At 44.4% G+C, this 27,938-nt stretch overlaps 1 protein-coding gene across 2 annotated transcripts in view; it reads left to right on the top strand.

Moving 5' to 3' along the window:
- LOC144491410 (anoctamin-7-like) overlaps nt 1-27,938 on the top strand; it is a 138,392-nt gene that overhangs the window by 92,865 nt on the left and 17,589 nt on the right. For both annotated transcript variants that reach the window (XM_078209198.1, XM_078209199.1), the window contains 5 exons: nt 5,030-5,127; nt 7,063-7,199; nt 11,673-11,878; nt 18,017-18,159; nt 27,131-27,221. In XM_078209198.1, coding sequence (XP_078065324.1) covers nt 5,030-5,127; nt 7,063-7,199; nt 11,673-11,878; nt 18,017-18,159; nt 27,131-27,221 — 675 coding nt within the window. The remainder of the gene's footprint in view (nt 1-5,029; nt 5,128-7,062; nt 7,200-11,672; nt 11,879-18,016; nt 18,160-27,130; nt 27,222-27,938) is intronic.

The raw sequence follows: 27,938 nt of genomic DNA, 5'->3' as shown, positions 1-27,938 counted from the left end.
TTTGACCAGCTCCACAATCTGGTCCAATGACCATCTGGCAATGTTAGTGTTCTCACTAAGCTGTAAGTCTATGAGTCACAGACTATTAATAAAATAACCTGCCTCTTGTCTTCCACAGTTATTTCATTTGCAGCAAAGTAACATCGCAGCCTTTCTATATTTTGTTCCCAGCCATCGAACTCTGGGTCGAATGGCTTGATCTTTCCTATCATAGGCATTGTGAAGTGAGTGTGCCTTACCTCTTCTTACTCTCAATCCTCCAGTTTCCTCCTCTTCTAGCTGGACACTGCGGACCGCGACGATTTTGATCTTCAGCTTGTTAGGGCCACGCTACTACAGTGTGTGGGCTCTGTGGGCTTCTCCATTGCTAATTTTGGTAAGGATACCAACATATCTTTACCTTCACAATCTCTCGACATTGGAAAAGTCTGTGGTTTTCTAACTCCCCCTATGCTAATTTTACACCCTGCATTGTATATTGTTACACAGTAAGAAGTCTCACAACACCAGGTTAAAGTCCAACAGGTTTATTTGGTAGCAAATACCATAAGCTTTCGGAGCGCTGCTGTATATTGTTGGCACATCTTATAACACTTCACACTTTATAGTGCAGAAAGAGGCCATTTGACCCATTGGCTGGAACTCTACCACCTCGCCCACCATGGAATCGACACAGGCGAGGGTCCGACAACAGAAATCTCTGTTGGCCTCGGGCGGGAATTTCTGGTCTCGCCCAAGTGAGGTCGTAAAATCCCGCCCAATATGTTTGTGCTGGCTCTTTGAAACAGCCAACTCTCTTCTTCCATAGTCCTATGACTTTTCTTTTCAAGATGTTATGGAATTCCCTTTGGAAAGTTCCTGTTGAATCCGCTTCCATCACCCTCTCAGGCAGCACATTCCGGATCATAGCTCACTGCTTAAAAAGTGTCTCCTCAGATAATATAGAATATAAAGTCAGGAAATGCCAGGAATACTCAGCAGGTCTGTCAGCATCTGTGCAGAGAGAAACAAGGGTTAATGTTTGTGACCTGTCATCAGAACTGGAAAAAGTTAGAGGTTTAACGAGTTTTAAACAGGTATTTGTTTCTCCTCATCTCCCCGCTATGTTCATTGACCAGTTATTTTAAATCTGTGCCCTCTAGTTACCGGCCCTTGGAATGAGTTTCTCCTTATTTTCTCCAACCAAAGTCTTTTTAATGCTCTAATATATCTGTATTTCCCAATATAATATTGGGCTGAATCTTCCGAGGATCACCACTCTGCTGCAATTTACTTACCGTGAACTGAAGCTCCACATTTCTTGCCCGGGCTTCCAAACCAGGCCTCCTGAGAAATAAGGAGCCTTCTTGCTTGTGGACTCCTTCCCTTGTAATGCAGGATCATCCAAGGAAACGAAGCCATGGCCCCTCTCTATGGCATTAGCTGCTATCTTCTGGTGAGTTCAAATGTCCCACCCACTTTGACAAGCTACAGAGAGAGGATAGTGTGGATGAGGTGGGGGGGAGGAGTGTAGGTTGGTCAAGGGGGTCGGTTGGAGTGTATTTATGGTGTGGGGTGCGGGGTAATGGAGGAGGCATTGGGGTTGGGGGTGTAGTCAGGGGTGGATTGTTTTAGAACGTAGTTGGGAATGTGGCAAGGGAGGTCAGGAGTTGGGATAATCAAGAGGGGTGGGGGTGGTTGGCTGGGTGGGGGATAGTTGGTGAGTGTCGTGGAAAATCGAGGGAGGTGGGGGGGGCTTCACGAAGGTTAGTCAAGGGGTCAAGAGGGTAGTTGAGAGATGGGGTTTTAGTCGGGTTTTGGGAGATTAGTTGTGTGGTCTGGGTGTGTAGTCAGGATGGGGAATGTAGGGGGAGTCAGTACTCAACTTATCCAGGAGTTAGAACTCATTTCAATCCTACTAATTTTCCCTTGGTAACTATTCTGGGAAGTAAGTCAGAACCATCCAAAATCTTCAGTTTTAAATTGGAGTTTCTGAAGGTTCCAGGCACAGGGAATTGCTCATCAGAAGTCCAAACTTCTTGGGCAATTCCCACATTGTTAGTGTCCTGGGATTTCTGGGGGGGGTCCCCAGCACATCATCTGAGATACAACCATCAGAAATTGGAAGTTCTTGGCCAATGTCTTGTCTAACGTACCTGCCCATTCTGAACTGTGATTTACTGCAACAATCAGATTGGAGATGGGTATTATGTTAGTTCAGCAGTCCATTTTACATTGGACAGTCAAGACTCTCCTCTTCCTTCTATCTCTATTTGATCTGGACCTGATCTCTGCATTGCATCTAAGCCCTATCAGCACTCTGGAGACTGGGAGTTTGGCATGTATGGATTGTTGATTGAGCCTAGCAATAGGAAGAGGTCATTCAGCCTTTCAGACCTGTTCCATCTTTCAAGAAGGTCATGGCTGACCAGTACCTTAATTCCATTTGCCGGTCTTTACTCTATTACCTGACACCCTTAGGCAGACAAGTGGAAAGTAACATTCGTGCCACACATTAGTGCCAGGCAATGACCACCTCCAACAAGAGAGAATCTAACCATCGTCCCTTGACATTCAATGGCATTACCATTGCTGAATTCCCCACTATCAACACCCTGGAATTACCATTGGACAAAAACTGAACTGGATCAGCCATATAAATACTGTGGTTACAAGAACAGTTCAAGGATTAGGAATCCTGTGGTGAGTAACTCACCTCCCAACTCCCCAAAGCCTGTCCACCATCTGCAAGGTATAAGTCAGGAGTGTGATGGAATACTCTCCACTTTCCTGGATGAGTGCAGTTCCAACAACACCCAAGTAGTTCACCATCCAGGACAAAGCAGCCTGCTAGTTTGCTACTCTTTCCACAAACATTCACTCCCTCCACCACTGATGAACAGTGGCAGCAGTGTGTACCATCTACAAGATACACAGCAGGAACTCACCAAGACACCTTAGACAGTACCTACCAAACTCACGACTACTACTATCTAGAAAGACATGTGCAGCAGATACATGGAAACACCACCATCTGGTGGTTCCTCTCCAAGCCACTCTCAATCCTGACTTGAAACTATATCGCTATTCCTTCACTGTCGTTGGGTCAAAATCGTGGAAATCCCTCCCTAACAGCACTGTGGGTGTACCTGAACCTCATGAACTGCAGCAGTTCAAGATGGCGCCCCACCATCACCACCTCAAGGGTAATTAAGGATGGGCAATATTTGTTGGCCTAGCCAGTGATACCAATGTCTCTTAAACAAATATAGGAAAAAAAATCTTACCTAACAATGATCTGCTGATCTTGAACACTCCAATTAGCCATGGTCTTGTGCGGCAGACAGTCCTAGATTTTTACTCATCCTTTGGTGGAAAAAACTGCTTCCTAATTTCACTCCTGAATAGTCTTGCTCCAATTTTAACGTTGTTTTGCCTTGTTTTTGATTCCTCCACCATAGGTTTCTCTCATTCTACTCTTATCAAACCCTGAATCAGATCACCCCTCAATCTTCCACACCTAAGGGGATACAAACCAGGTTTATGCATCTAGGCCTTGCAATTTAATCCTTTAATCTTCGGTATCAGTCTGATGTACCTGTGTCCTAGTTCCTTTAAGGTTCCAACATCCTTTCTGACCTAACTGCTCCAGCTGGAATTCAGTCATGGCTGGAGACTCCCCGGAGGACAGCCGAAAGTCTTTAGGGCTGTCCTCATAGTATCAAACATTCCCGTCAACTCATGGAAAACCCTGGCCTATGACTGATCAAAAGGCAGAAGGATCATTTGGGAAGGTATCAAACACATCGAGACATCTCCTCAGGAATGTTCAGAGGTGAAGTCGAGGCATCGGAAGGAGCGCACAAGCCTCCAAACAACCCATTGGCCCAACCCCTCAAGCAACACTTGCCCACATGTAGCAGAGACCGCATAGTGATCATCCATCTCCAATCCCATCAAACTCAAGTCATCCTTGGTCCCTGGGTTGGGTGCATGGAGCTGGTGGGGACAGGGCAATGAGCAGAGAGATATTCTTTCTTAAGTGCAGCACCAAAAGCTGTATTCCAAATGGGGGACTAACTAAGGTTCTATACAACTGAAACATGGCTGCCTCTCCTTCAATCTTCTTGAGATGATGGCCATTTCCTTCGCTTTCTTGTTTGATTTTGAATCTGTCAGAGAATACATGGATTTAGCTATCTTCAGCTAATGGCTTCAAACTTGTTTCAGTGAACTCCATCTGCCACAGTTTTGCTCTCTTATTAAATCTGTTTTGTCCCCTTGTAACTTCCTGCTCCCATGGACTACTTACCTGTCCCCCCCACTAATTTAATGTCACTTGCAAACTTGGATCGACTGTTCTCCCTTTCTGGATTCTACCCATTGTTAAATACAGTGAAACGTTAAGTGTCTCGAACAAATCCCTTGGGATCCCGGTCTCTTCCTGTGTTTTACACTTAACAGTCATCGATGTCTTCAACACAACTTGTTTCCACCCTGCTGTTTGATCTGGACCTGATCTCCACATTGCATCTTTTCCATCAACGTAGCTGAGACTGGGAACTTGGCAAAAGTAGATTGTTGATGTGAACACAGGAAGAGGAGGAGGGCATTCAACCCCTTGAGCCCGTTCTGTCAGTCAAGAAGATCAATTTATCTCCAGTCTCTGCCTCCTATCTTCCCAAATAGTTTCCAATCCATCAAAAGTCTACCTCCAATCCAGTCCATTCACATTTTAACGATATCTTTTGTGTCAAACTTTATTAAATGCCTTCTGGATGCCCATGTAAGCAACATCCATAGACACTCTCTTCACCTATATTTATTAGTGACCTTCTCGAAAAAATATCACTAGATTAGGTAGATGTGACTTACCTTTAACAAAGTCATGTTGCCCCTCTCTGTGGAAAGGACAGCACTTCTGTCTGATCAAGGTATGGTTAGCCCATTAAGCGTTTTCACGGTACAATCCTCTCTACTGTTTGATGGCTGTTCGTAGCTTTCCAATGACTTGTCAACCAGATAATGTGTGTCTATATTCTTTTTGCAGTGCGGAAATGGCGGCTGTCTGATTGAACTGGCTCAGGAACTGCTTATCATCATGGTCGGAAAGCAAATCATCAACAATGTACAGGAGTTTATCATCCCGTGAGTATGTGAATAAGAATGGAGAGGTCAGCTAGTCAAATAATAATTCAAACAAGGATAGGAAATTTGGGTGATGCATAAGCACTAGTATAGACCAGCTGGGCTGAATGGTCTGTTTCTGTGTTGTAAATTCTATGCAAGACCAACAGGTCATCTCTTCCTGAAGTTTCCGCCTCTCTCAGGAATGAAATATTAATTGGCTGTGAATCATTCTTTTTTGTGGATTTGAATTATCATGCTTTCCTCCCATTCTGCCCTCGCTCTCTCTCTAGGCCACTTATAAGCCTCACTCCAGAGGGCAAAGCTACAAGATCCCCTCAGACATGCTGCCAAGCGCCTGAAACAAATTCTCCCATCAACCCTCATAACTCCCACCATGGCCCCCCCGATCCACCCATTTACCCTCCAAATTCAGGGAAACATCTTGTGTCCCCTCGATTCTTCCCCGGTATAGCAGCCATTCAATCAAAACCTGGCAGAGTATCAGACCAAACGTCTGTTCCCTCTTGTGTGATGCCATCGGTATCTCAATGGTCCCAAAGGCAGCACCAGCTGCAAACTAGATGGAGCCAGTAGTGCACCAGAATGGAGAACCACAGGGTAGATTATGGCAACATTACCATTTAATCTGAACAGGAGTTGACCACCTTCCAAAGGCAGCCATTGGAACTGATAGACTTTCACAATGCTTTGAACTGAAGAATGGAAGATGCATTTAGCAAAGATTTATCCCACACTGTCTGCTGACTTTTCCAACACATTAACCTTTCAAGCATCATTGTGGTGCATCTTTCATGGACATTGCCAATGTATGCTCGGTGCATCTTTGAGCATTGACTATCTACCCTGGCCACACCATTAATGGGCTTTGACCATACACCTTAGGGACACCATTAGGCATTGCCATCTGGCAAAATGCATCATTGCTGTCTTGACTGGGAGTTTCTAGTGTTCGAAAGGCCTAAATGGAACACTGTCCAACCGCCTAGATGGGTGCAGCTCCAACAACACTCGAGAAACTTGACACCATCCAGGGCAAAGCTTGATTGGTACCCCATTCATCACAGTAAATGTTTACTCCCTCCACCAGCAATGCACAGTGGCAGCCATGTGTACCATCTACAAGATGCACTGCAGAAACTCATCAAGGTGCCTTCGCCAGCACCTTCCAAACTCACAACCTCTACCACCCAGAAGGACAAGAGCAGCAGATTCATGGGAGCACCACCACCTGCAAGTGTCCCTTCAACTCACACAACATCCTGACTTGGAACTATATCGCTTTGTCTTCATTCAAATGCAATCCTGGAACTCCCTCCCTAAGAGCACTGTGGGTGTACCTACACCACATGGATTACAGTGGTTTGAGAACGTGGCTCACCACCACCTTCTGAAGAGCAATTAGGGATGGGCAATGAATGCTGGATGCACAATAAATGCTGGGCAGCACGGTGGTACAGTGGTTAGCACTGCTGCCTCACAACTCCAGAGACCAGGATTCGATTCCCGGCTTGGGTCACTGTCTGGGTGGAGTTTGCACATTCTCCCCATGTCTGTGTGGGTTTCCTCCGGGTGCTCCGATTTCCTCCCACAGTCCAAAGATTTGCGGGTTAGGTTGATTGGCCATGTTAAATTGACCCTTAGTGTCTCAGTATGTGTAGGTTAAGTGGATTAGCAGGGTAAATGTGTGGAGTTGTGGGGATAGGGCCTGGGGTGGCATTGTTGTTGGTACAGGCATGATGGGCCAAACGGCTTTCTTCTGCACTGTAGGGTTTCTACAACTCTAATAGTGAAAAGATTTTTAAAAATAACAGCATCCCAGCATGTTGATGTTGGCTATAGCCACACCAGCAGAAATGCCTGCAAAGATGTGACTTTGAGCTAGCTTTAACTCACTGCTCTCCTTTGAATATTATTGTGTTAATTATTGGACAGGAAGGTGAAATTTTGGTGGCAGAAGCGCCAGCTGAAGGGCAAAGACAAAGAGAAGTCCGTTCCAGTTCAACAGCCCTGGGAGAAGGATAACAATCTCCTGGAATGTGAGGGGCTCTTTGATGAGTATCTTGAGATGGGTACGTACTCTCCATCACACAACCAGACTCTGGTGAAGATCAGAACAAAGTTTATCCTTTAGTTGAGGAACATGTCATTTTAGTAGAATGAATATTTCTAAAGGGGTTCAGGAGCAGAGATACCTGGATCTGTGTGCGAAAGACATTGATAATGGTTAAGAGAGTGGTTAAGCATGTGGTATCCCAGCAGCATTGTAGTGTAAATGTAATTCTATCATTTTGTTAGCAGATAGAGAAGACTGCCATTTAATTGAGAAGTTAAATTCCAGTCTGAAACAACCATCATTTGTTTTAAGCAGTTAAAATATAAAAGTTGTACCATTTTAAAGTTGATTAAATCACCTGAAAGCATCCTTCTTGTGTTTGTCAGCATCTGTGGGGAGAGAATAGAGCCAATGTTTCGAGTCTAGATGACCCTTTGTCAGACCAGAAGTCTGACAAAGGGTCATCCAAGGATTTTCATGCCACACTTGGGGGTGCACCATAGGACGCTTTCCTCAGCCACTTGGAGGTGCCAACGATACAATGCAACATTTTTTCCCCAGGGTATATAGTCTGTCTGTACCATAATAGGAGTTAATCCGAGATCAAAACCCCAAAACAAGTGAAATACAAAAAAATATTGGAGCCCATAAGTTCCAGGGGGGTTTTCTTTACCTGCTGTGAGGATTCATAGGGCCCTACCCACATTAAACAACTTGCTCACTACCCTGCAGTGTGCTACTCATTTTAACCATAATTGTAAATGGATGGCCCTGAATTCATCAGGATAACAAGCAAAGGTTTGCTACCATGCTGTTCACAGGATTGCCCCATCAATGTGGTAAACCATGTAACAGGATCAATGACAAGATGAAATTACAGGGGATACCTTCAAGTATTGACAAAGAACTGCACAATATGACTTTAAACAGGAAAATCGCCGATGTTCACCTCAGAGCTCAGGATTGCCCCCATCAATATGAGAAAGGCACATTACAGGATCAACACAAGGATTTAATTGGGGGGGGGGGAAGGGGCGGGGGGGGGGGGGGGGGGAAGGGGCGGGGGGGAGGGGAGGAATGTCCAGATTAACGAATCCTAATTTTCACAGTGCAACACGACAACAGGTGACAAATCTTCTGTGCTTATATATCATACACCCTTGTCAGGATAAAAGACAATATCACAAAATCAGGATTATAATCGGGGATGTACTGCTGAGGCTTTATAAGGCTCTGGTCAGACCACATTTAGAATATTGCGAACAATTTTGGGCCCTGTATCTAAGGAAGGATGTGCTGGCCTTGGAGCGGGTCCAGAGGAGGTTCACAAGAATGATCCCAGGAATGAAAGGCTTGATGTATGAGAAGCGTTTGAGGACTCTGGGTCTGTACTCAATGGAGTTTAGAAGGATGAGGGGGGAATCTCATTGAAATTTACAGAATACTGAAAGGCCTGGATAGAGCGGACATGAGAAGATGTGTCCGTTAGTAGGAGAGGGCACAGCCTCAGAGTAAAGGTTCGAACCTTTAAAACTGAGATGAGGAGGAATTTCTTTCGCCAGAGGGTGGTGAATCTATGGAATTCATTGCCACAGAGGGCTGTGGACGTCAAGTCATTGAATGTATTAAGACAAAAATAGATAGATTCTTGATTGGTAAGGGAATCAAAGGTGACAGGGAAAAGGCAGGAGAATGGGGTTGAGTCACAGGCTGCTGGACCAAGGTGGCAGGTTTTCTTCCTGAAATGATCGTATGGAAACAACTTGGTTTTTATGATGATCTGATAGCTCATGGTCACGTTTCCCGATTTATTTCAAAACTGAATTCTCAAACTGCCCTGGTAGGATTTGATCTCACATTCTCAGGATTATGAGGCCCATAATGCAATGGTGTCCTTTATTTGATTGTTAGGTAGGGAGTAATGGTGGAATAAAATGTTTGACATAGATGGTAATGTTGGTTGAAATAAACTGTCTAGAGACAGGTTGGATTAGTGTGTATTAGTGAGTTGGAGTATGTTGTGTGGTGAGGAAGATTGGATTGGAGTATGTGTTGCTGCACCTGCCGCACAGTCTGTTTTAACCCTTATATGGGGGACAAAGAATTGCGAATCAACTTCTTGTTAATACAATAATATTTATTTACACACAATTATTAATCACCCACCCAATCAGTAATAAGTTATCTTACAGAATACTAAAGTTCAAGTCCAGTACTAGATCTTGACTTAACTTTTGCGTGACTGGCAAGTACCCAAGCAGATATTGGCCTTTATCTGTGCGCTGGTCTCTGTAGCCCTCTGCGTAGTCTGCTCCTTTGGTCTGGTCTGATACTCTGGCTCTGGTCTTCCTTCCTTCTTGGGTGTGGTGGCACTCTTTGTGCTGGTCATTGCTGGTGATAGTCACCGTTGTTGTGGTTCGTTCGTTGGGAGAGAGAGAGAGATTCTTCTGTTGTGCCGCATCTTTTATCCCTCCTTGGTTTTGTGTCCTTTTGGGCGGTCTCTTGATTCTTGTTAATCAATCGATCAGGGCTTGATTACCCTACTCGATAACAGTCCAATCAGCTGCCACACCGATCTCTGGGTGTGTACCCAATGGCCTGCCTGTTTCAGTGCTTGTCCAATTATCCCAGCGTGCTCTGTAAATCGTCATTTTGGGTGGCCCATTTGGCCACATATGTAAATGAGATCATGATATGATTGTAAGGCTGACCACAGAATAAAATGAATGAACACTCAATTGAATGGAGGGATTCCTGACGGGGAATGTGGAATCAGCCATGTTTTGAGGTGTAGATATAGAATAATGCTTCCCAAAGGTGGGTCAGGTCCCCAGGTGGGATCACGAGACAAGACTTTTGGGGTCATGGGCCCCAAGGCAGCAGTGGCTGCCGTGAAGCTCGGACTGAAAGCTAACAACCGTGTTTGCAGCTTAATGGAGTTCTCTCTGAGGCTTGATTGCTGCTGCAAAGATAAAGCCTGTAAAAAGGTAGATGTTTGTTTTTAAAAGCCTATCTTTTCATTGACTCCACACCTCCCCATCCCCATCCCCAACAGCTGAAGTCTCCGCACCCCCACCCTCCAAATAACCCCGAAGCTTGACCCTGCTCAACAACTCCCCCTCAAATGGGGAAAATGGTGAAAGCACTGGTGCAGAATGTTAGCTCAGGTAGATGGTGGAGGTTCAGCTTTATCAGTCTGCAGGACGGGGATCGGAGGAAGAGTGCAGAATCTCACTAAGAAGGTTAGATACCAGCGCACTTCGCGATGAATGGTTTGTGGAGTAATGGGCCACACATCCTCCTCTTCTTTGGCGCAGCTCAAGAGCCTGAAAATGCATGTAATTTCCCAATAAAGTGATCGTTTCAAATACCGTGTTCAGTCCTAGTTACCAGGGTTGTGTGTAACAATGTCACATCTAACTCAGACATGTCTCTTGATATTCCCTGAAGGTGACTGCATCAATTCAAACACCAGAAGATAATTTTCTTGATTCCAGATGATTTTTACATGAACATTTGGCTAAATCATAGCACTCGTATCTCTGACTCTAAGTTCATAAGATATTGGAGCAGAATTAGGCCATTTGGCCCATTGAATTCACTCTGCCATTCGATCAATACTCCTCATCCCCATTTTTCTGCCTTTTCCCCATAGCCTTTCAACCCATTACCATTAAAAATTTGTCTAACTCCTCCTTAAACTTACTCACTGTCCCAGCATCCACCGCACTTTGGGGCAGCGAATTCCACAGATTCACAACCCTTTGGGAGAATAGTTTCTCCTCAACTCTGTTTTAAATTTGCTACCCCTTATCCTAAGACAATGTCCTCTCATTCTAGAATGCCCCACAAGAGGAAGCATCCACTCCACGTCTACTTTATCCATACCTTTTATCATCTTATATACCTCGATTTGATCTCCCCTCATTCTTCTAAATTCCAGAGAGTATAGGCCTAAACTATTCAATCTCTCTTCATACGACAAACCTCTCATCTCTGGAATCAATCTAATGAACCTCCTCTGAACTTTCTCCAATGCCACTACATCTTTCCTCAAATAAGGGGACAAAAACAAGAATGTAAACCTTGCCCCAAGAGTGCATAATCTAGGCTGATACTTTAGGGCAATACTGAGGGAATGCTGCATTGGTGGAAGTGTTGTCTTTAATAAGAGATGTTCAGTTGAGGCTCCATCTACCTCTTCAGGTGGACAAAAGGGATCTTGCAGCACCATTTGAAGAAGAGCAAGGGAATTCTCCTGGTGTTCTGGCCAATGTTTATCCCTCAAGCAACATTAATTAAAAGAGATCAACACAAAATGGCTGCTTCATTTGCCTACACATTTCACCATTGTTTTGTGGGAAAATGTGGCAATCACCTTGTGAGGCACTTTGGGGGATCCAGAGGAAGTGACTTTATAAATGCAACTTCTTTCTTTAACTTCCAACGCACGTTTGTATAACGATGGTCATCCTGTCTCAATTTGCAGTCCTGCAGTTCGGATTCATCACCATCTTTGTTGCTGCCTGCCCTTTGGCTCCTTTATTTGCCCTTCTCAATAACTGGGTGGAAGTCCGACTGGATGCCAACAAGTTTGTGTGTGAGTACCGGCGGCCTGTCGTGGAGAGAGCTCAGGAGATCGGAATCTGGTTCAACATCCTGGAGACCATCACCACGATAGCTGTAATGACTAATGTGAGTATCCTGGCTGCACTGCAGGTATCAGGCGCAACCTTCACACAACCTTCTTTTGCCATATTGGAAAGCCCAAACTTTGAATATTCCCATTCCAGATATTCTCTGTGCAGTGAACACTTCCTATCTGTGGCCTATGCATTAGTTGACCTCAGCCTGGCCACAGTAGGGAAGTTGTAATTAGTCAGAGGGGCCCAGAGTCAAGAGGGGAGGAAATAATCATCCATTCGTGGTCATGATTCAGTGACCTGAGCTGTCAAGAGTCACTGATTAAGGACATAATTTAAAGGTCAGCAGTGATGACCCTCGTGTCTACCTGGACTGTCAAAGCTCACACACAATCAGTAACCATTTAAATGTGATACCAACAATTGGCTCTGACCATATTGACTTTGGCAGGTTTGCTCCACACTTGTCCATTTTCATGCACTCATAACCAGCCTTCCACCATCGCCCTTACCTAAACTTGAGGTCACCCAAAACTCTGCTGTGCTTGTGCTTACCCGTATAAAGTCCCGTTCAGCATCACCTCTGTTCTCATTGACCTTGGCTCCTGACCAAGTAACGCCTTGATTTTAAAATTTGCCACCATGTTATCAAATCCCTCCATAGCCTTGCTCCTTCCTATCTCTGTAATCTCCCCCAGCTCCACAACCCATGCTCACTTAACCATTCCTGATTTTGATTGCCCCATCAATGGTGGCCACATCTTCAGTTGCCTAGGCCCCAAGCTCTGGCATTCCCACCCTTAAACCTCTCGGTCTCTCGACCTCTCTTTTAAGGCATTCCTTAAAATCTCTCTCTTTGGCAATACTTTTGGCCATCTCCCTTATGTAGCTTGCAATTCCACTTACAACACTTCTGTGAAGTGTCTTGGGATGTTTTATTCTGGTAAAGGCACTATATAAATAAAATTTGTTGTTGTCCTCTTGAATCTTGAATATGACTATAACACTACATTCTGCCCCTCTCCTTTCCTTCTCTATGTATGATATTTTTCTGTATAGCGCACAAGAAACAATACTTTTCACTGTATACTAATACATGTGACAATAAATCAAATCAAATTTAGGCAGATTTGACTTTAACTAAGTGGGGTGGACTGCTTGACATCTTGCTTGGACCACACCCAAAGTCTCACTTCTGTCATTAGCTGAATTGGAGCAACAACTCAGCAATCATTTCCCTATCTGGATGTGATACAGATACACATGGTCCAGTGATCTGCTGCCAATTCCATGGTCCATCTTGACTGGATCAAGGCCAAAGATTAATAGATTCCAAAATAATTCTATGTTTGACATGAAGAAAAATGTCAGTTTTCAGCAAGGGTAGAGAAAACACAATCCAAGGCCAGGCTTTCTGAGAAATGGTTGCACAATGTAGACTTAGCATTGTTGTATTCTTCCCTGTATTAGTTAATCTTTGGATGAATAATACAAGAGATGGGATGCCAAATGTGGAGCCATCTGCTCTGTCAATGCACTGGTGGGTAGGCCAGTGATCACCTGCAAAAGATTAGTCGAGATAAATGTCATTACTTTATTCAAAATGGAGTACATACATTCATACGCAGATCCATCTTAAGGGATGAAGAGTGCCAAATTGGAAACTCTCACAATAATTTATACGACAGAGGAAAACAAAAAGGACATGTTCAAGCCTTGCACCTTTTTGAATTATCCAGGAGCTTAGAGAAGCTGTAGTTCCCTGTTGCTTTCACCATGGCAACGCCTTGGCCAATCAGCCAATTTGCCAAACACCTTTTTTCCCTATAGTGTTTTCAATTTGACATTCTTCATCCCTTAAGATGGATCTATGCTGCAAAAGGATTTTGGATTGCCTGACAATCTGAATGGCCACTTCAAGGGTCAAATCTTCTTTAGCTTGAAGCATGTCTGAAAGTGCATCATCTGCCCCTCTGACACCAATTTGGTTTTCTTAAACATAGAAGATAGGAGCAGGAGGAGGCCATTTGGCCCTTCGAGCCTGCTCCATCATTCATTACGATCATGGCTGATCGTCCAACTCAATAGCATAATCCTGCTTTCTCCCCAAACCTTTGATCCGCATTCGCCTCAAGTGCTATATCCAGCCGCCTCTTGAATATATTCAATGTTTTGGCATCAACTACTTCCTGTGGTAATGAATTCCACAGGCTCACAACTCTTTGGGTGAAGAAATGTCTCCTCACCTCCACCCTAAATGGCCTATCCCGAATCCTCAGATGGTTGGACACCTTCATTGAACTTTGCTCTCTCTGGGATTTTGTTGCTTCTCAAATTAACATGTACAAAATGATTTTAAATGTCTAATTTAGCTGAAGATTCATTCATTCCTTGTCTAGTTATATTATCGGCTATCGGACCTACTGAATAAAGCAGTGTAGATAGAACTTGTTCAGCTTCTGCCCTTTTGAAACTATAAAACATCTAAGGAATCACTTCTGCCAAAATCCCCAATTTTGTGCATAGCCTGAACTTTAGATATATTCAAACTCTTCTGGCAAAATCAATTTCTGACCCATGGTCATTTAAAATTTTTTTGTAGATACAGTTTTAAATAGAATCATAGAGGTTTACAGCATGGCAACAGGCCCTTCGGCCCAACTTGTCCATGCCGCCCTTTTTTTTAAAACCTCTAAGCTAATCCCAATTGCCCGCATTTGGCCCATATCCCTCTATACCCATCGTACCCATGTAACTATCTAAATGCTTTTTAAAAGTTAAAATTGTACCCGCCTCTACTACTACCTCTGGCAGCCTGTTCCAGACACTCACCACCCTCTGTGTGAAAAAACTGCCCCTCTGGACACTTTTGTATCTCTCCCCTCTCACCTTAAACCTATGCCCTCTAGTTTTAGACTCCCCTACCTTTGGGAAAAGATATTGACTTTCTAGCTGACCAATGCCCCTCATTGTTTTATAGACCTCTATAAGGTCACCCCTCAGCCTCCTATGCTCCAAAGAAAAAAGTCCCAGTCTATTCAGCCTCTCCTTATAACTCAATCCATCAAGTCCCGGTAGCATCCTAGTAAATCTTTTCTGCACTCTTTCTAGTTTAATAATATCCTTTCTATAATAGGGTGACCAGAATTGCACACAGTATTCCAAGTGTGGCCTTATCAATGTCTTGTACAACTTCAACAAGACGTCCCAACTCCTGTATTCAATGTTCTGACTGATGAAACCAAGCATGCCGAATGCCTTCTTCACCACTCTGTCTACCTGTGACTCCACTTTCAAGGAGCTATGAACCTGTACCCCTAGATCTCTTTGTTCTGTAACTCTCCCCAATGCCCTACCATTAACTGAGTAAGTCCTGCTTGGTTCAATCTTCCAAAATGCATCACCTCGCATTTGTCTAAATTAAACTCCATCTGCCATTCAGATCAGCCCACTGGCCCAATTGATCAAGCTCCTGTTGCAATTGGAGATAACTTTCTTCATTGTCCACTATGCCACCAATCTTGGTGTCATCTACAAACTTATTAACCATGCCTCCTATATTCCCATCCAAATCAATGATATAAATGACAAATAACAGTGGGCCCAGCACTGATCCCTGAGGCACACCGCTGGTCACAATCCTCCAGTTTGAAAAACAACCCTCTACAACCACCCTCTGGCTTCTGTCAAGAAGCCGGTTTTGTATCCATTTAGATACCTCACCCTGGATCCCGTGAGGTTTAACTTTATGCAACAACCTACCATGCGGTAAATGTGGTGAGGAATTCCAAGATGGGGCCACAGCAAACGTTTTTGCAATGAGTCTTCCCGTGTTTGTCCGTGTTGGTGGGTTCTTGACGTGATGTCGGTCCCAAAGTTTTTGTTTAACTTTCTATTCCACGACTCTTTTAATCGACTATTCTGGGCCTTCTCCATACTATCGGTGGGTGTTTTAAACAAAATTGCCTGACTTTGGTTGGGCTAATTTTAGATTGTTCTGTTTGCAACAAGCTCAGCTACCATGTGGCTATGGTGCTGGCTCGGATCCTAGGCTGGTCACGGTGCTTTAGAAAACGGCTGTTCTGACCTCTAGCAGACATGAAAATGTTTTTTTTAAAAACTAATTCTGATCAAGAACTTGATGTTTTAGCTCCCTCCTGTTGGGTCCTTTGACTGTGCACTCAGTGGGTATTGCAACTGGGCCTCCATGAGATCTGATGGAGACCTCTGCTGTATAGTGGAGTTCTATCTCCTGCCTTCTGCTGCCAATCCTGTTCTGGAGATCCTCTCGGGCAATTTCCCTATATCTTCACTTCAGGTGCTGTCAGTGAGGTCAAAATGCTGCTCTTTTTAGCTTCCAGCTTTTGAATTTCTGCTTCAGCTTCTCTGGGTTCTGGGAATTTTTAAAAATAGCTGTCACCATGTTGTAAACTGTTTGGTAGGTCCCACAAAGCGGTTCTGAGACTTGTATAGTTTAACATTAAATGTCTATTGGTAATGCATAACTATGTACATATATACAAAATATATTCCAGCCAGGAGCTAACTCCATGCTGGCTTCTGCACAGGTTTCTGTCCAATCCTAGACTGTGGCCATCTGTCTCTTTACATCACACTGGGCAGTACCACAGCCAGGCCCATGTTAGCCCTTCCTATGCTAGATACTGTTGTACCACTGGCAGAAATTTCCTTCAGTTAAATATTGAGAAGATCAAAACCACTTTCCTTGATTCCTGTTCCCTAACTATCAACACAATCCCTTTGGCTGGCCATTGTCTGAGGTTGAACCAGATTCTGGGTAACCTTACATTCTATTAGATCCTGACTTAACTTTCTGATCCCATATCCTCTCCATCGCCAAGACCCTCCACTTCCACATCCAGCCCACGTAACTGGTACCCCATGCACCACCTTCAACATCCACTTCCTCCACCACTGACACATAGTGGCAGCAATGTGTAGCATCTACAACTTGTGCTGCAGGAACTCACCAAGGCTCCTTAGGAAGCACCTTCCAAACCCATACCCTCTACCATTTAGAAGGACAAGGGCAGCAGATTCATGGGAGCACCACTGCCGGCAAGTTCCCCTCCAAGTCACTCACCATCCTGACTTGGAACCATATCACCGTTCCTTCACTGTCACTGGGTCAAAATCTTGGAATTCCCTCCCTTGCAGCACTGTAGGTGTACCTACAGCACATGGACTGTAGCGGTTCAAGAGAGTGGCTCACCACCATCATTTCAAGGGCAATTAGTGATGGGCAACAAATGCAGGTCTAGCCAATGAAGCCCACATCCCATGAGAGAATATTTTTTTAAATCGTAGTATCTCCCATCTGCTGATATCCTCATGGACGATTTTGTTATCTCCAGACTTGACTATTCCAAATCTCTCCTACCCAGCCTTCCATCTTGTGCCGTTCGTAAATGTGAGTTCATTCAAAACTCTGCTTCCCATATCCTGTCTCTTAAATGCTGCTCCTCTTCACCCTGTGCTCACTAACCTGCACTGCCTTCCAGAATGACAATGCTACCATTTTTTAATTCTCACCCTTATTTTCAAATTCCTCCAAGATGCAACTTTCCCCCCTCTCTGGAATCTCTTCCCTACAACTAACATACCCTCTCACTTTGTTTTTGTGGAGCTCATGGGTGATTTGCTTAAGTCCAAAAGGTCTTTACATTTTCTTGCGCGGCTACTCAGACACTAACTTAAAGGGACCAACTTGTGCCATCCTGCACAGGAACCTTTGAGTTACCATCGAGCTCAGAGAGAACATTGTCTACAAACCCACCCCGAGATCTCTTTATTCCTCCAATTCTCCAGCCTCTTGTGCAACCCTGATTTTAATCACTTCACCATTGGCAACCAAGCTTTCAGTTGCCACATTCTCTCCCTAAACCTCTCCTCTTCTCCAGCACCCTCTCCTTTAAGACACTCTTTAAACCCTACCTCTTTAACTACATTTCCAGTCACTTGTCCTATTATCTCTTTACTTGTGGCTGTGTGCTAATTTTTGTTCTATGATTTCCTTTGTGCCCCTCCTTGGGGACATGTTATGATGGTAAAGACGCTAAATAAATACAACTACTGGTGGTTGGTTATACAATAGAATCATACTGCAAATCTTGACAAGGGTGACATTGTGGTGAGTGCCATAGTTATGTACAACTGATTCTTCCTACAGGCCTTTCTGATAGCATTCACCTCCGATTTTCTGCCTCGTCAATATTACCAATATATGCACAAAAGTGACCTGACCGGCTACACCAACTTCACCTTGGCATATTCGCCCCTCAGCTTCAACCAGCAGAACAATGGCACGTGCAGGTAAGACAAAGGGAGAATGGAATATCTCAAGAGATGGTCTTGCCATCGCAGGCCAAGTTTTTTCAAAACTGGCTCTGTTTCAAATACTGTCCAGGACACTAGACCTTGGTGTACTGGGCACAGTTTCAACATTTTCAGATGATATGGAATTTGGAAGCATTGTGAACTGTGAAGAGGACAGTGTAGAACTTTGAAAGGACATAGACAAGTTGGTGGGGTGGGCAGACAGGTGGCAGATGAAGTTCAATGCAAAGAAAATAGAAGTGACTCCTATTGGTAGGAAGAACAAGGAGAGACAATATAGAATAAAGGGTCCAACTCTGGAGTGGGTGCAGGAGCAGAGAGACCTGGGGTAAATTTGCACAAAGTAATTGAAGGTGCAGGACAGATGGAGGGAGCTGTTAAAATAGCATTCACTATCCTGGGCTTTATTAATAAGGGCATAGAGTACAAGAGCAAGTAGATTATGTTAAACTTTTCAAAGACATTAGCCTTTGCTGAGGTATTGCATCCAGTTCTGGATGCCACACTTTAGGAAGATGTGACTGCATTGGAGAGAATGCAGAAAAGATTCATGATAATGGTTCCAGGAATAAGGAATTTCAGTTATGAAGATAGATTGGAGAAGTTGGGACTCTTGGAACAATATCTGCAGGGGTATGGTGAGAAGGCAGGTGAATGGCACTAAATAAATTGCAGGTGTGATGGCCTGAATGGCCTCCTTCTGCACTGTAACAATTCTGTGAAGTAATTCTTGTTCTGCTGGGGTGGAGAAGAGAAGAGAATGTCATCTGGACTGCAATGCTGAATAGGCGAGATGGAGATACCAGGTTGTTGCTTAATCTTTTGAGAACAAGTAACATGTAAAAAGAATAGTTCGGGAAAAGTCTCCACCTTTACTGGAAAGTTTCAAGCAGCTTGCAGGCCTCTAAGCCAAAGCATGGTTGAATTGGCAGTGAAGATTTTCCAGATATCACACCGTACCGGGCCTCGCTGTGAAGCTGAGCAATGAGCAGGTCAGCACGCTGTTTTATGCAATGGGTAGCTGTATAGATGATATCCTGTCCGGACAGGAGATTGATGAGGAAATAATCAAAGTACTTGATACCTACTTCAATCTGAGAAGAAATACTGTGGTCAAGTGGGTTAACTTTAATAACAAAGACACTTATGTCGGACTCCTATTTAATGACTACAGCTCAGTCTTCAACACCATTATACACCTTTATTCCTATGAAACTCATCTCCAGACTCCATGGCCTGGGCCTCAGCTCCTCCCTCTGCAACTGGATCCTGAACTTCCTAACGCACAGACCACAATCAGCAAGGACAGGCAACAACACCTACTCCACGATCATCCTCAACAATGGTGCCCCAAAAGGCTGTGTTCTCACCCCCAACTAAACTCCTTATACACCTAAGACTGTGCGGCCAAGTTCTCCTCCAACTCGATTTTCAAGTTTGCTGATGACACCACCATAGTGGGTCAGATCTCTAACAATGACGAGAGATGGAGCACAGGAATGAGATAGAGAATCTGGTGAACTGGTGCAGCGACAGTAATCTCTCTCTCAATGTCAACAAAACAAAAGAGATTGTCATCAACTTCAGGAAGTGTGGAGGAGAACATGCCCCTGACTACATCAACAGGGACGAAGTAGAAAGGATCGAGAGCTTCAAGTTTTTAGGTGTCCAGATTGCCAACAACCTGCCCTGGTCCCCGCATGCCAACACTATAGTTAAGAAAGCGCACCAACGCCTCTACTTTCTCAGAAGGCTAAGGAAATTTGGTATGTCAGCTACGACCCACACCAACTTTTACAGATACACCATACAAAGCATTCTTTCTGGTTGTACCAAGGCTTGGTATAGCTCCTGCTCTGTCCAAGACTGCAAGGAACTACAAAAGGTCATGAATGTAGCCCAATCCCAACATGCAAACCAGCCTCCCATCCATTGACTCTGTCTACACTTCCCGCTGCCTCAGCGAAGCAGCCAGCATAATTAAGAACCCCACGAACCCCCGACATTCTCTCTTCCACCATCTTCCGTCGGGAAAAAGATGAAAAAGTCTGAGGTCACGTACCAACCGACTCGAGAACAGCTTCTTCCCTGCTGCCGTCAGAGTTTTGAATGGACCTATCTTGCATTAAGTTGATCTTTCTCTACATCCTAGCTATGACTGTAACACTACATTCTGCACTCTTTCCTTTCCTTCTCGGTGTACGTTATGCTCTGTCTGTATAGTGCACAAGAAACAATACTTTTCACTGTATGCTAATACATGTGACAATAATAAATCAAATCAAAAAGATGCACCCAATGACATGGGGTAAATGTTGATACATTTATAAACCACCTGAATAGGCTTGTTGAGAACTGTAAATACAGCAGTTTGAAATATGAACTAATCAGGGATAGAATTGTTGTCAGAATCTTGGATGAAACATTGTCTGACCATTTGCAGTCAAGAGATGACCTAACTTAGCAAAAGTAATCCAACTAAGCAGACAAGCTGAGGTGAGAAGGCAAAATTGCTTGGCAATTCGAGGTGACAGTGGAACTCCACCTCAAAAGCAACAGAGTCAGTAGAGTAGTTTAAAAGTGAAAACAGAGAAGTGGTTGTGCAAGAGCAGGGGAGACAGGAAGGGCATCCATCAACAACCCCAGCTAACTGTAATCGATGTGGCGTGAAAAAATATAGGTAGGAAAATTGCCCTTCCAGAGAAGCCGAAGCCATTTGTACAGAAAGAAGGGCCACTTCCAGGCTGTATATTGTAGCAAGAAACTTGTAGAGTATACATAATTGGAAGCTTTCGAAAGGTGACAAGATCCATGAAGTATTTTGATTTTCACCGTAACTTCATTGCAGTGTTAATGTAAGCCTACTCGTGAAACTAATAAATAAACCAATATTAAGGAGCCCCTTTCCTTGGAGAGATACAGAAACCAAGCAGAAGCTCCTGGCATGATTATATCCTGATGTGGAGATGCCGGCGTTGGACTGGAGTAAACACAATCTCACAACACCAGGTTAAAGTCCAACAGGTTTATTTGGTAGCAAAAGCCACTAGCTTTCGGAGCGCTCGCTGCTCCTTCGTCAGCTCTCTTGTACAACCTCGCAGTAAGCGGGAGTTCTGTTCACAAACAGGGCATATAAAGACACAAACTCAATTTACAAAATAATGGTTGGAATGCGAGTCTTTACAGGTAATCAAGTCTTAAAGGTACAGACAATGTGAGTGGAGAGAGGGTTAAGCACAGGTCAAAGAGATGTGTATTGTCTCCAGACAGGACAGTTAGTGAGATTTTGCAAGCCCAGGCAAGTCATGGGGGTTACAGATAGTGTGACATGAACCCAAGATCCCGGTTGAGGCCGTCCTCATGTGTGCGGAATTTGGCTATCAGTATCTGCTCAGCGACTCTGCGTTGTCGTGTGTCGTGAAGCCGCCTTGGAGAACGCTTACCCGAAGATCAGAGGCCGAATGCCCGTGACCGCTGAAGTGTTCCCCAACAGGAAGAGAACACTGTTGCCTGGTGATTGTCGAGCGGTGTTCATTCATCCGTTGTCGTAGCGTCTACATGGTCTCCCCAATGTACCATGCCTCGGGACATCCTTTTCTGCAGCAAAGGATGTCCCGAGGCATGGTACATTGGGGGGACCATGCAGACACTACGACAACTTGTTTACCTGTAAAGACTGGTATTCCAACCATTATTTTGTAAATTGAGTTTGTGTCTTTATATGCCCTGTTTGTGAACTGAAATCCCACTCACCTGACGAAGGAGCAGCGAGCGCTCCGAAAGCTAGTGGCTTTTACTACCAAATAAACTTGGACTTTAACCTGGTGTTGTGAGACTTCTTAATATGATTATATCCTAGCAGAAGGAAACAAGACACGCTTTAAGTTAGACACAGGTGCAGCAGTTTCTATTCTTATTGATGCTGAACTATGGTTGGAGAAAAGTTCTCTTCAACCACCTAGAAAAAAAATGTTCAGGCTAGGAGATAGTCACAGGAGGACTGAACACGACCCTAAAACATTGAGCGAGAAAAATTGCAGGAACAATATATGTGACACAGAACAAGAGTTCACCCTGAAGGAGGAAAGCTTGTGCTGATTTGCAGAGTGAAGGAGCTGGAAAACCGAGAAGTGTAAGAATGTCACAGGACTAGGAAAGCTGAAGATAGCATTCACATCCAGAAATCAAGCCAGTGTTCACACCTAGAAACGTTCCTTGTCAAAAGTAAAGAAGGAAATTGACACTATATTGAAGTGACAGAACAAGCAGACTGATGGTCAGGGATGGTCCCAGTTTCAAAGCCCAAAATTTGTTTAGATCTTACACAGTTGAACAAAGCAGTTGAACACAAAGTTCGTTGCATGTCATCTGTAAATGATAACTTAGTAAAATTGGAAAAGAATTCAATCTCCACAAAGCTAAATTCAAATCGGGCTTTTAGCAACTGCCCCGCGTTGAAGAGTCTAGAAGATTGCTCACAACTGCAGGGCAGCACAGTGGTTAGCACTGCTGCCTCACAGCGCCAGGGACCCGGGTTCGATTCCTGGCTTGGGTCACTGTCTGTGTGGAGTTTGCACATTCTCCTCGTATCTGCGTGGGTTTCCTCCCACATTCTGAAAGACATGCTGGTTAGGTGCATTGACCCGAACAGGTACCAGAGTGTGGCGACTAGGGGAATTTCACAGTAACTTCATTGCAGTGTTAATGTAAGCACTACTTGTGACTAATAAATAAACTTTACTTTACTTTACTTCATTACTCTGGGAGATTTTGTTTCAACGGATTACCCTTCAGCATCACATCAGTGCCAGAAATCCTCCAGAGGACAATGTCAAGTATCCTGGAAGGATTGGGTGGAGTCGTATGTCACATGATGACCTGATCCATGGATCCACTCAGACAGAACATGACACCAGAATGTGAGTTGTGCTGCAATGCCCTGCAGGAAGCAAGACTTGCACTCAACAATAAATGCAAATTATCACAGCCAACTGTCAAACCCCTGGGGCATATTGAGGACGCATCTGGTGTCAGAGCTGATCCACAGAAGACAAGAGTAATCAGTGGGTGGAACTTTGCACTCTGAGTGCTGGCTGAGGCAGGAGAACCGGTGTGTAGCTCTTCAGCTGCACAGCTGAGCTTTCTCTTCTGTGCACTGAAAATCTGGAGTGTAGTTTCTGCCGTCACACTGGTGGGACGAGCCCTGATAGAGCTGGAAACGCCGGCTGCACAGAGATCAGTGATCTGTGTTAAAAAGAACGCACCCCTAACATGGATACTGGGGTTGACACTGCCAGGTTGGCACTGCGAGTGCCCTGCCCGGTCATGGCTCTCTCTCCTGCCGGGGGCTATGCTTACCTTTGCACCCCCAGCAGGTTCCTCTCAACTGCTTCCTGTTTTCCAATAGCTGTTGTAAACCTCGCTGACATTACATGATGTCATGTTGACAAGATGGTGGGGAGGAGGTTCCTTACCTGGAGAAAACATTTATTTAAAAGCATTTGTTACATCACCGGCTCACGAGCAAAGTCACCCCAATGAGTGTCTAGCTCCTTGGAACGTGACTTAGCTTCAGAGATTCATGAGTCTGGTAAACCAAGTGAGAAAGGTTCTAACCAACCTAGGTGTTGTCAATGAAGAACTATACCATCTGTTACGAGAGAACAATGCATGGGACTGGGAGGAAGGACAACAGAGGTCTTTTGAGATGCTGATATCACCAGATATTTTAGCTCACTATGACTCGGAGCTCCCACTATCATAGCTGCAGATGCATCTTCTACAGGACTAGGAGCTGTACTCTTTTAGATACAGTTGAAGAGGGAAAGTGTAGAGCAGATTACTATGCTTCCCATTCACTGACAAACTGAATAGAGATTTGCAGTGATAGAGAAAGAAGCATTAGCTGCTACATGCATTTGCATAAAGTTCACAGATCATGATGTTCTTGGTCTCCACTTCAAGATAAAGAAGATCATAAACCCTTAACTTCTAAGGAGTTAGCAAAAATTTTTCCATGAGTATAATAATTCAAACCGAGGATGATTAGGTTTGAGGCAAAGACTGAGTTCCAGGAAAACAACAATATGCAGCGGATAATTTGTCCCTTCTTCCAGCGGCAAGACCCAAACAAGGTGATGAATCCCTGGTTGAAGTGGTGGAAAACGTTTGTATCAACAACCACAACTACACCAGCAACAACTCAGCAATGGAATGAAATTGGAGATGTACATGACTCTGATGAAGAATGTGCTCAGGTCAGAGAGTTCTGTACCAAATGATGGCCAGTATACATGCCACCCAATCCCATTCTCAGACAGGACTATGAACAGAGGGGACACCTCAGTGTAGTTGAAGTTTGACTTGTCAATGACAAGAGCAGTCAATTCCAAGAGTCCTGAGGCTCAATATATTGCAGCGATTGCATCTGTGACTTTTGGGCAACACAAAACTTTGAGCCAGAGCAAGATCTTGTTTGATGGCCAGGTCTCTCAAAATCATTGGGCAGGATGATATCAAACTGTATTGCTTGCAAAAAGCATCATCCAGGAAGAAGAAAACCATTGATGTCATTTTCCTTTCCATCAAGACCATTGGAACACCTTGATATGACCTCTTTGAACATAAGAAGTGTTCTTGATCATGATAGACTATTACTCCAGATGGATAGAAGTCAAACAGCTGCAGGGTCACACTTCTGAAGCAGTGTTTACGTCGCTGCAGGAAACATTTACAACACAGGGAATCCCAGACCTTGTAATGTCAGACAATATACCAGTGAGTACTAAAGAGTTCATGGCATTGTATGGATTTGTCCAGACTATCAGCTCACTAAGATACCCTCAAACCAGCAGTGAAACTGAAAGAGAAATGCGTACAGTGAAAGCATTGCTGAAGAAGGATGATGACATCTAATGTGTACTTCTGAGCCATGGTTCAGCTCTGCTCCAGAATGCTTTAGCACCGTGTGAACTCCTTATGGGAAATAGTCTGAGACCTGAACTCCCTACTCTCCCACACACATTCATACCATGTGTACAAGCTGATGACTTGGAGAAAGTGGTTAGCACTGCTGCTTCACAGCTCCAGGGACCTGGGTTCGATTCCCGGCTTGGGTCACTGTCTGTGTGGAGTTTGCACATTCTCCTCGTGTCTGCGTGGGTTTCCTCCGGGTGCTCCGGTTTCCTCCCACTGTCCAAAGATGTGCGGGTTAGGTTGATTGGCCATGCTAAAATTGCCCCTTAGTGTCCTGAGATGCGTAGGTTAGAAGGATTAGCAGGTAATTGTGTAGGGATATGGGGGTAGGGCCTGGGTGGGATTGTGGTCGGTGCAGACTCGATGGGCCAAATGGCCTCTTTCTGCACTGTAGGGTTTCTATGAATCTATGATTCTATGAAAGAGGATAAATATCGTTCCAGCCAGATGCGGAACTATGATAAACATCACAAGACACGTAACCTGCTAGACCTCCAATCAGGACAGCCAGTTTGGATCCGAGACCAAGCTCGTTACGGACGTTATTGAAGCAGATAATAATATGGGGAGGTGGAACAGATGAGCACTGGTTGACATATAGAAGCAGCCTCCTACCCTGTGGATGCAGTCATCTACCTAACTGAACCGGCCAGTGATGATGCATTCATCCAATAATCCAGAGGGCAACCTGACTGGTGAACCCGAGTCATCTATTAATTCCCTTCCTGCCCAGCGGAGTCTGAGAGACCATCTACTGGACTCAATACCTCAGTCCCCCCCAGAGGAGAAGAGGGACCTGATCTGGTAGACTCCTGAAACTACCACAGTGGTTGTCCCTATGAAAGAAATGGCGAAAATAAGTGGACTCAGGAGAAGTAAACAAGATGAAGGATTGTAACACATCAGAGTTAAAGTTATGGTTTGTTTGATCTTTGTAATATAGAAGTCAGAGACTTGGGGAGATTTAATACAAGAGGTTAATTATAATTGTGTAATATGCTAATCAGTTACTGTATCCAGGAAGTGATGCAATATCACATGATCTTGCTCTCTTGTACAACCTCGCAGTAAGACATAGCCAGCAGCAAGACCTGTTCCAATAAAGCTTTGCACACCTCAGCGGATTCTGTGTTAATCCAACAATACCAGGAATATTATAAATTCCAGATCTGATTTTTGGTTTTAAAAAGGATGAGAAATCCAGGATTTTTTTTCAGATTTGGGAAACAATCACTTTTTATTGATTCTTCACGCAAATAAAATCCAATTATTTATTGGCTATAAACTAATAGAAACCCTCTATCCATGAATTATTCATTCACAGGATGTGGATTTAGCAGAACCAGGACTTACTGGAATAATAACTGAAAGTGCTGGAAAAAGCATTTATTGCCCATCCCTAATTGCACTTGAGGAGGTGGTGGTGAATCGCCTTCTTGAACCCTGCAGTCCATGTGGTGTAGGCACACCCACAGTGCTCTTAGGGAGGGAGTTCCAGGATTTTGACCCATCAACAGTGAAGGAACGGCAATATATTTCCAAGTCATGGTGATGTGTGGTTTGGAAGGGAAACTGCAGGTGGTGGTGTACCCATGCATTTGTAACCCCCTTGTCCTTCTAGGTGGTAGAGGTCACAGGCTTGGAAGGTGCTGTCAAAGGATTTGCTGCGTTGCATCTTGTAGATAGTACACACTGCTGTCACTGTGTGTTAATGGCGGAGGGAGTAGATGTTTATTGTGGTGGTGGATTTGGTGCCAATCAAGCAGGCTATTTTGTCCTGAATAGTGTTGAGCTTCTTGAGTGATGTTGGAGCTGCACTCATGCAGGCAAGTGGAGATTCCTGACTTGTGCCTTGTAGAAGGTGGACAGGCTTTGGGGAGTCCTGGAACATGTGAAACACAGTAAAATATGATTGATTCATTGCCTGAAGTGGTTAACAATCCATAATTTGCATGTGTTTGTTAATTTGCAGGTACAGAGATTTCAGGAATCCCAATGGGAACTTGAGTTTGACATATTGGAATTTACTGGCTATTCGTTTGGCATTTATCATTGTGTTTGAGGTGAGTTGGTGGGATTGAGTCTCACATGGGGAATGTTATCAGTGCCCAGTAAAAGTACAGGTAATCAGTCTGAGGTATTGCCCATGCTGGGTGTCCTGTGGGAAGATGTACCTTTGGAAAATGACAATTTACGTGCTTCAATCAGCACAGCACCTGAAGCCAGATAATTCATTTTACCAGGGAAGGTTCAATCTCCCACAGAAAGAGGAGGGTAAACAGAAGAGTCATTCATAGAGTCATTACATCACAGAGCTCTCTGTTGAGCCAGTTAAGTTTCAGTCCTCCATTTATCCTCGTAGCCCTGCGAGTTTATATCCTTTAATCACCCATCCAATTTAAGATTGAAATCATTGTCTCGTTTTCCACCTTTCTCACACAATCATGCACCCACCCCCACCGAGTCTGTGTCCCCTTAGAACAAAGAACAAAGAACAGTACAGCACAGGAAACAGGCCCTTCGGCCCTCCAAGCCTGTGCCGCTCCTTGGTCCAACTAGACCAATCGTTTGTATCCCTCCATTCCCAGGCTGCTCATGTGACTATCCAGATAAGTCTTAAACGATGTCAGCGTGCCTGCCTCCACCACCCTACTTGGCAGCACATTCCAGGCCCCCACCACCCTCTGTGTAAAAAACATCCCTCTGATATCTGAGTTATACTTCGCCCCTCTCACCTTGAGCCCGTGACCCCTCGTGATCGTCACCTCCGACCTGGGAAA

Source organism: Mustelus asterias, chromosome 3 (genome assembly GCF_964213995.1).
Source record: "Mustelus asterias chromosome 3, sMusAst1.hap1.1, whole genome shotgun sequence".
Classification (NCBI taxonomy): Eukaryota; Metazoa; Chordata; class Chondrichthyes; order Carcharhiniformes; family Triakidae; genus Mustelus; species Mustelus asterias.
Note: the sequence above shows the minus strand (reverse complement) of the source record. Positions and strands in the feature narration are given on the sequence as shown.